The 16,260-nt window shown below is 45.5% G+C and overlaps 1 protein-coding gene across 2 annotated transcripts in view; it reads left to right on the top strand.

Moving 5' to 3' along the window:
* The window catches only part of sbk1 (SH3 domain binding kinase 1), a 30,628-nt gene extending 19,953 nt beyond the window's left edge, over positions 1–10,675 (top strand). The window contains exons 1-4 of one of the 2 annotated variants that reach the window (XM_088612494.1): positions 156–1,591; positions 2,845–3,056; positions 7,527–7,729; positions 8,520–10,675. In XM_088612494.1, the coding sequence (XP_088468620.1) occupies positions 2,852–3,056; positions 7,527–7,729; positions 8,520–9,299 (1,188 nt within the window). In that variant the 5' untranslated portion in view covers positions 156–1,591; positions 2,845–2,851 and the 3' untranslated portion in view covers positions 9,300–10,675. Of the gene's footprint in view, positions 1–155; positions 1,592–2,844; positions 3,057–7,526; positions 7,730–8,519 lie in introns of those variants that run through there. The other variant, XM_088612493.1, reaches the window with a different exon arrangement.
* The last annotated feature ends 5,585 nt before the right edge of the window (positions 10,676–16,260 follow it).

Here is a 16,260-nt window from a genome sequence, read left to right as displayed (position 1 = left end):
GGTGGGGTTCTTTGACTTTTTTACATTTGACAGATGTACAATAGGGCTTGCTATTGGATTTTACGGATGGAAAGGATTACAGTGGTGAGCTGTTTTTGGTTAAGAAGCAGCCAAACTAAAACAATGTGTTGGGGGGCTTAAAAAGATAGTTGACCAGGATTCCCAAGACACTGATGTGCAATTGACAGAACGTAGAGGGAAACAGCAACTCTAATGACTTCCCAGAAGCCTGTAGATGTGCAGTTGACATCAGTGCAGAATGAGCCACTCCACCAATTGCCCATAACTCTCCTGCAGGGCATGTTGGAGCTGGGAGTGTGTCTAAAAATGGACGGTTGAACATGCAGCCGGGTTGAAGAAAGTTGTCTGCCCTTCTTAATTCTTTCCTGTGCAGTATAGGAGTCATTGCCGTGAGCCCAGATGTACGCCATTCCATGGATGGGTATCAAAGAAAAACTAAAAAAAATAACGAGGGCAATAATCTGGTGGCAAATCTGGAAAATCTGGGATGAGGTGTTTACTTCCCTCTTAAATAAAAAAGAACTGAAAGAAAAGCACAATAAAAATTATTGCTTTCAAAGCGACGAAGGCTTAATGAAACTGGAAGTAGGACAAAGGAAAAAATGAGACGGGGCTGTCAGGCAGCATGTACCAGAGAGCCCCGCAGTTTGGCACACATTGCGAAATTTACAGAAATTAGTTGGCTTTTTTTCACCCACAAAATAGAGCAGGCAGCTGCTCCTCTCTCACTCCTTCATCCAGAACCTCCTTTTAAGTGGAGCCTTTTTAAAACTGCGTAGCAATTGCCCAGGTTTATATCCCTCTTCTCTGAGTCTGCTTCATCTGTATCTAGAAGACATCTGATACCAGAATCCACTTCAGGCCTGTCCACCATCCTGGGCTCAGCCTGAGTCATTCGGTAAAGCATGCCGGAAATTAAAGGCATTCTGCTTTATACCCATGCTAAGAACTGCTTCTCTTGTGCTTATTTTAAAGCTCATAATCTTGTGAGGTATCCTTTGATATCTGGCATTTAGAGGTATACATGTACAATATATGTATTTATAATGCTGTTAGAATGCTTGATTATTATGTTTTAGCTTTTCAGTTATCCGCCTTTGAGTCACAGAATAGATGTTTATTTTTAAGTGTTGTCTTGATTTTTGAGCTAAAACTTGACTGGTGTCCAGGCATCCCTGTTTCGCAAAACAAAGGAACATTTTTCTAAAAGAAGATGTCGGTGTGTGTTTCGCTGTGTAATGCGATTAAGCCATCTGTTCAGGGTGTCATGTCTTCTCATTGATAGGCGCTTACAAAGAAACCGTGGGAGAAGGAACTATGACTTGTCAACCCCTCGGATTTTGAAAGCAAGCTTATCTTTAGTCATTACGGTGAAAACGACAACAAAAAATCTTTGCAAATTCTTTGCATCCTGGTCGTTGTAATCTAAGCCGTTACAGGATGAGCAAGTGTTGTCTGATCACAATTACAGCACGTCTCAGAATAGAAGACACAACTGAAGTGTGTGTTTTTCTTTCTAACAATGTGTTAACGCTCAGCAAATTCTGCACTCTGCCTCTTTTCCATCAAGGTAAGGACCGATTTTTTTCTCCAGTGCGATCGTGTCCGCGAAACGCATTTTGGAATTATTCTGGCTGTCATTTCTGATTAAACGACAAAGGCTTCCCAACAGCAGCCGGCTCAGATAGTGGGAAGGGAGGAGCTTCGTTGATCTCGGCACGGAGAGACTGACTACGGCTCATGCAGGAAATGCGATTTCGTCTTCTGCATTTGAAACCTCATTAGCTGTACGAGCTGCAGAGCTATTTTTGACATTTTGGGAGGGGGTTGTTATAATGAGCATGCTGGTTATGTGAGAAATGTTGTTTGCTTTCAGGCACAGAGAAAGTAGGGAAATAAACATAAACAGTGAGTAAAAAAAGGATAGCAAGACAAAGAGGGAGGCCACTGTTTTCAGGTGTCTGGAAGACCTTTTTAATGCAATCCTGTATCACTGCTCATATGTGTTTGTTTTCACTATAGCTAGTGGTGGCTTGAAGTGTGCAGCATGCTAATTATCATCTCTTTTAAACATGTTCCTACATGTCAGATGTCATTTACAATGAGGAGCCTGTTTAACCCTTTGTCTGTCTGCTCTGCTGGGTGTTTGAGAGAAGTTCACCAAAGAGTATCATTGTTGCATTTTGGGCAAAATTGGAACTCCTCATTATTTTCTCAGCTCTTGCTCAAAAAAGTGTCAGGGGTCTTCTGCCGCTGTTGCTATAGGAGTCTCCAGCTCAAGTTCTCTTTTCCACAAGTTGCTGTTGCATGTGGTGTAGTTTGGAGACCAGTAGGTGGCGCCCTTCCCTCCGTACCAGAATTTCCTAACCTAGGGCAATGACAGGAGACGCTGTCGGACTGTAGGAGGTCCCGTCCTTGATGTGATAAGCTAAACCGAAGTCCTGACTACTTGCTCATTAAAGATCCCACGGCACTGTTTATGTAACAGTAGGGGTGTTATCGCCGATGTCCTGTTTAAATTCCAATCTGCCCCTTGCCCTCAAACTGCCCCTTTTGCTCAACTGGTGACACAGTTTCATTGATCTCTGCCTGATCTGCAGTGGAGGTGCTGGTGCAGAATGTCAGCTTTGTGTCACCCAGGTAGGTGCTGCTCTTTAGTGGTGAATGAACTGACCTCCTTCCTGCATGTAAAGCTTTGAGACCAAGGGGTCATTTTTGGAATTCATTTTTTAACAGGGTAAAATCATGCTAATGGGAAAGGTGGGGGAAAAAAAGCATTGCGCCAGGAGTTGATGGATGCTCTTGCCTTATTCGTCCCAACAGTGCGAAGATGAGCCTGTCTCCAGGAGGAGGGGGGTGCGGCGGGGGGTCTCCGACAGGCAAGGTGGGGTGCTGCGGAGTGCCCATCGAGGACATGCAGGCCCTCGCCATCACCTCGCTGCCGGCCGCCGACATCCACAAGCACTACGAGCACATCCGTGAGCTGGGCAAGGGCACGTATGGAAAGGTGGACCTGGTGGCACACCGCACGCAAGGTGAGCCCCTCCAGTCGTTCACGGGGGTCATGCAGGGGGGTCGGCTCTGGAAGAAGAGCAGGAGAACAGTTACCAAACGAGAGGAGGTCATTCTGGCCCGACTGGTAGTTAGTAGCTCAGTGATAATTTCACTAATTTAGCCAGCAGCTCTATCACCCTGCAGCTCACAACTGCTAACCCCCTGAACCCTGAACCCTGAAGCTCAGCAGGTGTGAGCCTGGCCAGTACCTGGATGGGAGACCTCCTGGGAAAAACTAAGGTTGCTGCTGGAAGAGGTGTTAGTGGGGCCAGCAGGGGGCGCTCAACCTGCGGTCTGTGTGGGTCCTAATGCCCCAGTATAGTGACAGGGAGACAGTACTGTAAACAGGTGCTGTCCTTCAGAAGAGACATAAATCCGAGGTCCTGATTCTCTGTGCTCATTAAAAATCCCAGGGCGTTTCTTGAAATGAGTAGGGATGTTACCCTGGCAACCTGGCCAAATTTCCCATTGGCCCTTACCAATCATGGCCTCCTAACAATCCCCATCTCTGAATTGGCTTCGTTACTCTGTTCTCCTCACCACTAATAGCTGGTGTGTGGGGAGCGTTCTGGCGCACTATGGCTGCTGTCACATCATCCAGGTGGGGCTGCACACTGGTGGTGGAGGGGATCCCCATTACCTGTAAAGTGCTTTGAGTGGAGTGTCCAGAAAAGCCCTATATATGTGTAGGCAATTATTATAATAATTATAATTATTATTAATCTCACAAATTCACTTCCCTTATTCGCCTATCCTTGGTATTTAACCTGGCCAGTACAATTTCTTCCAGAACCTGGAGCTCATAAAACCTGTAAGAGGAGAGTCTGCTATGCACTGGGAGTCTTATCCTGCACCCTGCACAGTCACAGACTCTGTAGTTCTGTACTGTATAAAGAGAGCTGTATAACGTCCATCTCAGGTGGTGTGTGGAAAGTACAAGCTGTTTCCCTGCCAATCCCTCTTAAAGTGCCATTAAGATAAGTACATTTCCAGATCGCAATTATCACTGCATGGCATTTATAACCCTGAAATTACTTGGCCGTAACCACATTGAAATCAGGGGCTCTGGCTATAGGAATGAGTACAATACAGTAGTTCTCAAGGGTGTTAAAAATTACACTCATGTATTTTTTCTCAATGTGCTAAAGTGAAAGGTGGTGGGAGGGGCATGAAAGGAGCTTTATTTTTCAGAGAAACCGCAAACAGGCAATTTTGTCAATGGGCGGCACATTTTAAAGACACTTATTAAACAGAAATCCGAGTACTAAGGGGTAAACTGTGTATTCTGTGCAACGCAAATAACGGCTTCAGTTCTGAATGAAACAATACAATTTTCTCTACACTGGTTAAAACACTGATTTATCAAAATGTTCAACCATCCATAGCTAAGTGCCGTTACCATGGCTAGTAATGTCCTTAAAAAGAACCCAAGCTCTCGTTCAATTGCCAGTAGACCCAGAAGATGTCTCACTATGCTTGCATGCATCATATAAGATTTGCGCTTGTTTTTCCTAACTGTGATTCAGTCGAAGGGATTGAACAGTGATGTTTGATGCTGCTTGTCAGCATTGCGTATTAAACAGGAGCACATTCATAAAATTCACTACAACGTACGAGTCAGCCCGTGCTCTCGCTGTAAAACATACTTTGCAATAAACAGCAAAGACAGTGATATCAGCGCCAGTGAGAAACTGAGAGTACTGACTTTGCTGGCCAGATCTAGAATGAAAATGTCATTGATTTCATGGGATTGCATCATTTTTTCAAACAATATTACTTGGCATGAGAAATTCCCTCATCTTGATATTTATTATTATCATTATTTATCCTCAGTATTTTTCATTGTTGATTTCATTCTTTCATCCTTTCCTTAACAGCAGTGTTGTAGCAAACACCATCACATGCTGGAACATTAACAAAATCGAATATTGCTAATTAACCCAGGGTTAATTGGGCTCAAAAAAGAGATGATTGATTCAAACTATGCTAGATTTCCCCGATGTTAAGGCTGGATTCAAAATGCCCAGCGTGGATTTTTAGTTCCAGGCTAATCTGGTATGAAGGTGTATCACGCATGCCACAGGCTTCGCCAATACCATGTAAGTAAATCTTTTAAATGTACAGCACCACCTAGGGACTGTGATATCTCTGGATCCAGCTGCAGGAAACTTCAGCCGTTAATCTATTCCTTTTCATCGCTGGGGAGTATCGAGAGCACTGCACTGAACAGAAAACCTTTTTTCTTCTGTAAGGTTTGTCTACTGTCCTGCCCCTAGTTTGAACCCCTCTGAGAAAGTGGAATAAAGTGCAAATTAATGCTACAGTAGTGTAAATTGGCACAATGTATTTCCACAGCTAGCCTGAGTTAATGTGGATTTTTTTACTTTTTCTAGCGCGGTCTCTGTGGAAGCAATCGGTTAGCGCGTTCGGCTGTTAACCGAAAGGTTGGGGTGGTTTGAGCCCACCCAGAGTTGGTTTAATTATTGTTTTAGGGTTGAGTGGTGGCACTGTGGCTAAGGCTCTGCGCCTGTGGCTGGAAGGTTCCTGGTTCAAATCCCACGGCCAGCAGATGAAACCTACTCTGTTGGGCCCCTGAGCAAGGCCCTTAACCCCAACTGCTCCAGGGGTGCTGTATAAATGGCTGACCCTGTGCTCTGACCCCAAGCTTCTCTCCCTGTCTGTGTGTCTCATGGAGAGCAAGCTGGGCTATGTCAAAAGACAAATTCCTAATTCAAGAAATTGTATATGGCCAATAAAGTGATCTTATCTTATCTTTTATCTAACATCTGCTGTAAGAACAAAACCATCGAATATCATTTGAATTGGCACAGTACTATTCAACTGCCCAGTTCATATTGCTGGAAATAACATACTGTCCTATGTGATGAATATTCCTAAATGAAGGAAAGGGACAGGAAGGACTCCATCCGACCGGTCCATTTGATGTTTTTCCATTTGCTGACTCCTGTATTAATTATAGTGATGGAGCAGTAAGGCAATTAACTTATACAGTCAATGTGACATGACTCGGAGAAAGGGAGCAGAATTCTGGATGTGTTCTGGTATTCTAGAGAGTGGAGCTGATAAAGCACAGAATGAATCACACTGCTCTGCGATTGGAGTCTGATCCTTTTCCCTGTTTTTTACCTCCCCACCAACAGGGAAGGATTTTTATGCAATGTGTTTGGCTTAGGTATTGGGTTATGTGTGAGGGATTTGTTGTGCAGTGCCTCAGATGGATAACAGAAGTTTGCTAAGCTCTCCATCCTCAGATGATCATATTGGACCTACTGTGTTGTTAGCAGCCTGTTTCATACCAAACCCTCAACATACGTTTTTTTCTCATGTTGATACTGAAAGCAGCTTACAGTGGAAGACAGAGGAGGAGGTGAACAGCAAAAACAAACCTCCAAAATGTTCTTTCTTCAATGAAGCTGCGATGTGTTATGTTCTCTTAAGTATAACAGAAATAGGTTTTGCAAGTTCAGCTTCTTATCGAGTGAAAAGACAAGATTTGATTAGACTTGTTCCACTGTTCTAAAAGCGCTAAATATACAGTATCTAAACATGTATTTAATTCTGTCTGTAGAGCTGGGAGCCAATGCAGGAAGACCATGCAATCAACATATGGTCTTCACTACTCTTGAAGAGATGCATGAAGAGATAGTGACAGCACAGATGTGAAATTTTGTTTTTTAAATGAGATCACAAAAAGGCTCAGTGGTAATCTGTGAGATTGTCTCTGAGCTTTAGTCTGCTGGGCGTCTAGCTCGGTGCTTCCTTACCCATGGCTGATATCTCTGTTATTGACTGTAAAGAAGCCACAGTCACGCACAGTGTAGCACCGGCGTTGGGCATGTCTCTTTCAGAGGCAGCAAGTCGAATCATTTCTGTGTTTCTGTGAGATGAACCCAATTTCATTTTCTGAGACGCAGGTTTTCTGTATAAACAAATTCGATTATTCAGGGAAACACATTGTTATTCCTGAACCGTCGGCGTAAATAGCGTGGCCTGCTGTACAAAAACATAACTTAAGATTATACATCCTGCTGTACAGATGTTCCTTATTTAGAAGTTTGGGTGAGAAGCAGAACAAATCCACATTCGGTTTCTTCAACACTTGAAGAAACCATCTTATGGCACGCACTTTAAAAAACGTGTTTCAATGGCCTTAGTTTTATTTCAATTTTAAGGACATAGTGCCATAAACAGACCCACCACAGACTGGTTTCAGCCCTCATGAGCCTTGTATTAAAAAAAGTCAAGGGTGTTGCACAAAACAGGTAATGGTTAGGCCAGAATCATACATGTTCAGGTACAGTTTGTTATACTTATGGTGTTATACAAGCCACTCTTGAAACCGATACAACATCTGGTCTATCCTGAACTTTGTAGTCCATGTACACTGCCCCCTGTCCCTTACTGTATCCGTGTGTGTGTTGCCTGCTCAGGAACCAAGCTGGCTCTGAAGTTCGTCAACAAGAACAAGACAAAACTGAAGAGCTTCCTGAGGGAGTACAGCATCACCAGCAGCCTGAGCTCCAGCCCCTTTGTCATCAAGGTGCTGGACGTGCTCTTCGAGACCGAGGAGAGCTACGTTTTCGGGCAGGAGTACGCCCCTGCCGGGGACCTCTTCGATATCATCCCCCCGCAGGTAGGTCACTTTGCCCTCTTAGGAGCAGCTATTAGGAATTCCAGTGCTCTCCCTGTTTTCCTCGAGGTCCCGATGGGAGATGGTTATACTACACCAGAGTTTGAATTCCGAATCCTACTCATTGTAATCCAGAGTCTCACACCTCCTGATTTGGGACATCATCTGGAGACTCATTTTACATACAGATTAAGCAAAATATAGATATACTTATCTTTGCACGAACGATACTCCCCTCCCATCCTTTCCTTTTGCCGGAAGCTATATCACCCCGCAACTCAGCCCACTGAAGCTCAGCAGGTGTGAGCCTGGTCAGTACCTGGATGGGAGACCTCCTGGGAAAAACTAAGGTTGCTGCTGGAAGAGGTGTTAGTGGGGCCAGTAGGCCAGTGGTCTGTGTGGGTCCTAATGCTCCAGTATAGTGACGGGGACACTATACTGTAAACAGGTGCCGTCCTACAGATTAGACGTTAAACCGAGGTCCTGACTCTCTGTGGTCATTCAAAATCCCAGGGTGTTTCTCGAAAAGAGTAAGGGTGTTAATTTCCCATTGGCCCTTACCAATCATGGCCTCCTAATAATCCCCATCTCTGAACTGGCTTCATCACTCCCCACTGATAGCTGATGTGTGGTGAGCGTTCTGGCGCACTATGGCTGCCGTCGCATCATCCAGGTGGGGCTGCACACTGGTGGTGGTGGAGGGGGGTCCCCATTACCTGTAAAGAGCTTTGAGTGGAGTTTCCAGAAAAGTGCTACCTAAGTGTAAGGAGTTATTATTCTGATTTTATCGCAGGTGGGCTTGCCAGAAGAGATGGTAAAGAGGTGCATCCAGCAGCTGGGCTTGGCTTTGGACTTCCTGCACAGCAAGAGTCTGGTGCACCGTGACGTCAAGCCCGAGAACGTGCTGCTGCTCGACCGCGAGTGTCGGCGGGTCAAGCTGGCCGACTTTGGCATGACGCGGCGGGTGGGCTGCCGGGTGAAGCGCATCAGCGGCACCATCCCTTACACCGCGCCCGAAGTGTGCCAGGCCAGCCGCACCGAGGGCTTCGTGGTGGACTGCAGCCTGGACGTCTGGGCCTTCGGAGTGCTCATCTTCTGCATGCTGACCGGCAACTTCCCCTGGGAGGCAGCCCTGCCCTCGGATGCTTTCTACGAGGAGTTCTGGCGCTGGCAGAAAGGCCCGTGCTGGCCGGGCGTCTTTCCGTCTCAGTGGCGCCGTTTCACCGATGACGCCCTGCGCATGTTCCAGCGGTTGCTCACCATCGAACCCGAGAAGCGCTGCGCCGTCAAGGAGGTGTTCTACTTCGTGAAGTACGAGCTGATGAGCGAGCTGCGCCGCCGGCCCTCCTGCAGGGGCAAGAGAACAGAGAGGGGCTCCTGTAACAACGCGGCGTCTCGATCGGGCCACAGACACCCCGAGACCTCCTCCGGCCAGGCCTCCAGCACCTGCCTCCGCCCAGCCCCCCTCAAACGCAGTGTCCTCCCTGACCCCGGCCTGCACCCCTCACCTGGGCGCCAGGAGAAGGGCAAAGGTCAAATGGTGATGGCAACCGCCATAGAGATTTGTGTCTGAATCCGCGTGAGGGATGTTGTCCGTGCGCCGTCACAGCCAGCAGGAGGCTAGTCCCCCAGGGCAAGAGGCTAAGGTTCCTGCTCTGCGGGCCTCCCACATTCTTTCTTCTTTGCTGTGAGTAGTAGGAAAACTGCTGAATAGCCGTCCCTCAAGAAGCACCTGCTGGAGAACGGAGAAGAGAATCTTTAGACACGTATACTTCTGAATCACCTGCTTTGCTGTAGTTTTCCACTCAACCAGAAGCAGATTTGTGGGGACTCAAGACTTTAACTTAAAAACTTAAGCGTATTCATCATATTGAACTCATGGCAGCACCTGCTAGCTCTGTGCTGTCTTCTTTAAGACGTACTGTGAAATCTAGTCATCTAGACACAGGGATCCATAGGATCCTTTACACATTGTCCATCACGGTCCGAGTTCTAAGAGTTATGTTTATTGAATAGTGAAGAAACATCTGATTATTAGAATGGGATTTTCCTTTTCAGCCAGGAGCAGCTTCGAGAATGGGCATTTCACTTGCTGTCATCTCTGTCCTCTGGGTTCAGTCGTCGTTTTATCTCCCTTGCTGTTCTTCTCCTGCACTCCAGGGTAATCTCCATTTCGCACATTCAGCTCACTGAAACCACTCACTGGCTTCACGAACCAAACTACAGAAGACCGTGTGAGTCTGCATTCACCTCGATGTTGTATCCAGAGGCCTGGGCGTGTACTGGGTAGGTTTTTTCTAATGTACCTGCTCCAGGAAAGGCCAATGATTGGAGGGACATGCTGGCTTCTGCAAACATCATGGCTTGGCCAAACTCTAATTTCTCTGCTTGACCAAGATTCCCAAATTTTCCATGGGAAAAAAAACTGTTAAAATGTGTCAACACAGAAGTGTTGAGATTGGTCTAAGGAGCACAATGTAGCAACTCCTGACGTTATTCTTCTGGCTCCAGTTTTTATCATGAAGTGTCTTAAGAGTGCCGAGGCTCCTGGACCAAGGCGATTTGCACGCTGCTCTGTGACTGTGTCTCACTCTCAGGACTGCCCTGGACAACTGAAGTCTTCTGTTTTCTGAAGGTCATAACTTATTAATTCATTAGTCTGTCTTACAAAATCATAGCTGGGATTTAGGATGATTTAAAACAGATTTCAGAGATATTTAAGCCCATCCCTTCGACACAGAAGAACTCTTGGTTTTAAAGACTGGGAATGTGGCTCCTGTGGCTAGACTGCTCTCCTAATGTACTTGTGTGTCATTGAGCCCCAGTTCTCCTTTCCTGTATTGCTCCCCAGTCTATCGTAGGGCTGAGGTGACAGCTCTGTGCAGGTTCACACAGATAAAGTGTGTCTTTACTGGAGAAAAAGAGGCAATAAAATGAGGTTTAACATCCTCTAGGGCCATGTTTTGTCCACAACCACTAAAAATCTGTCTATCCCTGTGTCTCGGAAAGTGACTCATCCGCCAAAACAGAGAGCACTCTGCTATTTCGTGAAGCTGTTTCCTGTAAGGCTACCTGAACCAGATCAAAAGAATAACATGACACCTCCTGCTGTTCCACCGCCATCAGTTTTACAAGGCATTATCAGTATAGTGTGGCATTTTCAGCCAATGTATTCTGTTGTGTCACTGATTTTTCATGAAAACCACAAGGTGTATGAAGTGAGAACAGGCAAGTGGAAAAAGAAGCTTTCTAGAAGGGCTTCCCATAGTAGCAAGGGCTACAACATCTGTTGTATCATGATGTGAATTGAATGTGGAGAACAAGGTGAAATGAATATACCTCTAATATGTTAGGGGACACATCAGCGATAATGATACCAGGTCATCTGGGTGGGAAATGGGGTGATTCACAGAGATCCATGAGGTCATTGCACCAAAGGCTCAAGAGGGTTCGAGCAAATGGCTACGATTTCCACCCTGAGCCATCTGTACATTGAAACAGGAGACCTGAAGAATGTCTCCAGTGAGAGAGAAGATATAGGAAGCAGGCCTGTGTGTTTTGTGACGGGCTATGTTAGACCACGGGCATCAGGAACCTGCCCCAGCATCCACAGTTTGGTCAAACGCTATGCGTGAGGCTCTGCTGTCCCCTGTTTCCAGATTTACCGAGTTAAGAAAATGTGTATGTGTGTGAGTGACCAAACTGTGTGCGAAGAGGAGAAAAGCACAAGCCATAGGAATAAAGAAGGTCACTGTTGTCAATACAAAACAAAGTGCAAACTTTGAATTTCCAGGACACCGCTAACAAATCCCAAGGGTCTATGAAAAAGCACGACATATACATTCTTACTGTGTACAGGAAAACACACTTAAGATCTCAACAAGCCACAATCATTGCTCAATTAAATCCATTGGGGGCCAACGTGCCTATTGATTTTTTTAACGAGTAAAACAACACCAGTTATTTTTATTATAAACCCACAGAATTTGAAATTGCCAGTTGCTTTAAGACCCACTTGTCTGCCATTGACTCCTGGACCCTCTCAGGAGAGATTCAGACGCGCCCACCTACAGTACACAGGCTTTCCAGCTCGCCAGAGGAGACCTGACTAATCAATCCAAGGTGCTCCCGTCAATTGCATGTGGCCACTTGACGAATCCTGGTCACAGTCAACTAGTGACACCTGGGCCACAGAAATCAATCTGAATTCCAGCTGATCACAGAGGCCCTAAAATCCTCTTTGTTGCGTTTGCAGGCCCTGCAGCCTGAGAAATGTACTGTCATGATTCCCAGCCTTTTCCACTTGCTATTGAGATCAGGAATGCGGCCATCTGAAATCAACCTCTTGCAGCTCCAGAGGTGCTATAATCCCAACTCTGATGAAGTCAGAGAACGCACATGAGCAGGAATTCCCAATGTAGATACTGTGACCTTTTGCATAGGAGGTATAAAATGTCTCTTTTTCGCTGTATGTACAGAGTGAGTCACCTTTTAGAACTTCGATCGATGAGGAAAGGTGGGGCTTGCACTCAGAATGCCTGCTCTGCAGGACAAGCCCAGTTCCCGTAGTTACAGGATCCGCACGAAAGGTTTACTCTTCCTGCTGGGACTTTTAAATGAGCCTCCCGAAAGATCTGTGTGGCTCTTAAAAAAATCGTTGTGCTGATTCCTCGTTAGGAAAAAAAAAGCATGGTGCTTGTAAATGTTTTATGGATAGGGCCCATAGCTTCTCTTTCAAAAATGTTGATGCTGAATACCCATTGTTCTCATTGTCACAGATGTCCAACAGCTGACTTGTTGACAAACAGCAGAGTGAAAGACTACCTCTTTAGAGATTTTCCCACAGCGAGACGGCATAGTACTGTATTTTTGTCACCATGCTCCTTTTTGGATCTGCCATGTTTCCAGGGTGTGTGGTCGCAGAGAGAAGCGATGGATTTTGGGCCGTGGGAGTCTGAACCAAGGCTACCCAGCCATCTTGATGAAGTTGATACACTGGCTTTGTCACGATTATAGTCCCTCCTCCTTAAGGGGCGCTCCGGCTCTTCCTTGTCTGCCTCATTCCCCGCACCTGTCCCCTGTTCCCAGTGCACCTTAAAAGCCAGGCGCTGACGTTAATCCCGGCTCTGCATCTGATCTCTGTATCGTGCGAGTCCGGGACCTGGAAGCGCCTGGTCCCGTTAAGGTTTAAATCTCCGTTCCCATTCCCGTTCCCATTCCGCCGGTTCCGACCCGGTTCTAGTTTTTATCTTGTCTGTTTTTGGATGGACCTCCCGGTTTTGGACTTGCTTTCGTTTTGGATTCCCCCTTTGGATTTCTACTGGATTGTTTGCCCCAGACTCACCCCCCTGAACACCAGCGCATCAAGGACACGCCCCCCTGTTTTGATCCCCGATTCCTGCATGACTTTTCTCCCCAGTGTTTCCTCACTATTCCGGATTGTGTCGTCCGCATAGGGTCCGAAAAGAACTGTTCCGTTACAGGTTTCTTTCAAGAAAGGGCTCAATAAGGTCCCTACTGTAGATCCATTGGCAACTAAGTACCAAACAGATCAGTTGGGCAGACTGGCCTCCTCTCATTTGCAACTGTTCTTATGTAAAGGCCAGGATTTACAATACTCAATCAATCTGCAGGCTGTGGGGTTCTGTCCTTGCTGAATAATTGAGAGTTCAATAATTGTTGTGTTATAATCTGGTGTTAGTAGATCAAGGAGGAATCTCTGGAAAAATGCAAGGTAAAAAATACTGAGGGAAATGTTCTGGGGCAGCTGCCTGCAGAGTTGAAATCAAATCAGACCTCTTCAACTTTTGAGCAGCAGGTTCGGCATCTGTAATGCTGTCTGTTCTCCAGATATCGACCTACCCCAACACTGCATTGGCAACCCTCACAGGGAAACAACTCATAAATGCAAGAGTGTCAAGATAGCTCTGCCACAGGCGTTTGGCAGCTGTTCTTTTAGTAGTAGAAACTGTGGGTGATGGGTTCCTGCTTAGAAAATGCACTGTATGTAGCAAAAAAAACCCAACAACAATTAAAACATTTATTTAAAAAACTAGCAAGGAAAAGACACTTTGTTTCTTTCTTTTTTTTTAGAAATAGCTTTGTAGCAACTCTGAGGGCAAAGGTGGGAGTGGACAAGGGTTCACATGTGTGGCCAGACAGAGCTCAGCAGGATGCGCGAAGCTTTGTTGGAGCCAATACTCTGGTTTCTTTCAAGGAATATCTGAATGTTGAAAGGGAACCTAGGATCAATTAGAGTTACCTGCTAAGAAACGGGCAGGAGAGGCCAATTTGTTGTTTTTTATGACACAGAGAGCTCAATGAGGTTGTGGGACCAACTTTTCCTCATTATGTCTTCTGAATCAGCACTTCTGATACCCTGTGGACTCGGGCCTGGTCATACACTCAGTGAGCTTTTATTCCGGTTTCCTTCAAAGTCCTCCCACTGACTTCACTCTTTCGCTCGCTTCGTCTTCTTTCTGTTCTTTTGCCATAATTATCTCGCTGTCCCCGGGGGATCGGCTGAGCGCGTCGTATCTGGGCAGAGCTGCAGTCTCTTGGCTCTCTAGCTTGTGTTCGGTTTCTGAAGACAAAACAGCACAGGCCACATGGGGAAAGGTCCAGCAAGCGGTCGCTGATTAAGTGGCCCTTCAAAAGCTGTCCTTCATCCCATCTGTCTTTAGAGGTCTTGAAGACAGATTTTCAAGAAGCTAAATATCATTAACATTGCCTATCAGCTACCTCAGGAGATTTCTGTGCTTCTATTTTTTGATCCAGGTTCTTATTTCTACAGATTCTTATTTCTACAGATATAAAACACACATCCGTAAGAAAAAAAGACAGATGAATGACTTGCAGAGTCAGCATGTTTAGAATTACATCTGTGACTCGTCCATAGGCTGAAGCAGGAGAGACCTGCATTTTACAAATAGCAATTGATCCGGAACCATAGAGCAGTGGACCTCATTCCTGGTTCTGGAGAGCTCAGACTCCGGGTTTGACCATAGGCCTGGGCACTGGTGTAATTGTGACCAATGAACTCAATGATTTATTTAATGAAGTCCTTAAGAGCAGGTCCCGGGACAGAAGATCACTACCATTCAGTGAAATAAGCAGCAATTAAAACTAGCTGGTACATTTAAAAAAGACTAAAAAAATGGGAGATAGAACTTCATGGCTAAATTAATCCAGACTTGTTTTCCATGTGGGATAATCTGAGATCTGATTTTGTGACCCTTAGATGCCACAACTCCCATTACAGTGTGTTTCAGGAACTACCTACTGAGCTCACACAGGGTTCTGACATTACATCATCATCAGGGAAGTGATTTAAAATTGCAGTCGTGCGTGTCAACAGCTTTGGATCTCCAGTCTCGGAGACTGAACCCATTTGCTGGCAGATATCTGTTATCTTCTCTTAAAATGCTCCCAAAATGGCAAATCAATATCCAGCTCTGTTAATTATAATCTACTTTTCCCCTCGACTGGTCTCTGACTGCCTCTGTGTCTGTTTGATTGCTGCATTGTTGAAGGTGTCGAAAGTGCTGAAAATCACCCTGGAACGGCTTATCAGATGAGACTACAAACTGATTTCCAGTAGTCCTTCTCCTTGTGTGATTTACAAAACTGCCCGATTTCTTTTTGGCAGACACAATGGGGTCCATCTGGAGTGATTGAGGGTAGACTTTCTCCTTCAAGATTACGTCTCAAGTAGATTTGAGGCGCGTTGATCTTAAACCTGCTGTGAACTGACTGCATGTTCCCTAAGGCGAATTTCACAATAGCAGGAGAGACGTGTCTCTGTTTTAAAGGGCGGCGGATTTAAATGGCATTTGGGATTGCGATGTGACTTGACGCCCCAGACTGTTAGGACCTCAAAGGGTCCGCTTCTTTAACACCTGTGATTCGTAGTTTTAGGCGATACAATTTTTTTTTAAATGCTCATTTCCAATGTAGCTTCCAAGCTTTTGAAACAAATGGAAGAATTCTTGCCTTGGCATTTTCTCTTCAGGAATCTCTCTGGCTGACTGCTATCTCCATCAATCTGAGAATGACAACCAGATGAGGTTGTTGGCAGGGGATGTGGTATTCCACAGAAATGGCAGACGTCTGGCCACTGTCAAGCTCTTGTCCACAAGCTCCCCCTCAGGATTTAGGAATACTATCGCTGCCTTAGATTCTTAATGTCTCTAATAGTGCAATAATGTAGAGATGACAGGAGTATTTTAACTATGTTATGTCGTTACTACTGTTTACCTCAGTTGTGTATGGAACTCACAGTTAGTTTTTCACCTGTATATGTAAATGTACATATATACTAATTCTACAGCACTGAAAGGTTATGATTCAGTAGGATTCCCCATGTGTACTGAAATACCAATGTTTTTTTTTTCCATTTTTGATTTGTGTTTAGGTGGTGTTGTTTTTTTTCCCTTCAAGAACGAAAATTAAAAGTTGTGATATGAAAGCCCTGTCGGAGCCCGTCTCTTCCGTTCTGTTCACGTCTCTGCGTAGCCATGGTGACCTGGCCGGGG

Source organism: Lepisosteus platostomus, chromosome 19, assembly GCF_059453375.1.
Source record: "Lepisosteus platostomus isolate fLepPlt1 chromosome 19, fLepPlt1.hap1, whole genome shotgun sequence".
NCBI classification, from domain to species: domain Eukaryota; kingdom Metazoa; phylum Chordata; class Actinopteri; order Semionotiformes; family Lepisosteidae; genus Lepisosteus; species Lepisosteus platostomus.
The sequence above is the reverse complement of the archived record's forward strand: the minus strand, read 5'-3'. Positions and strand labels throughout refer to the sequence as shown.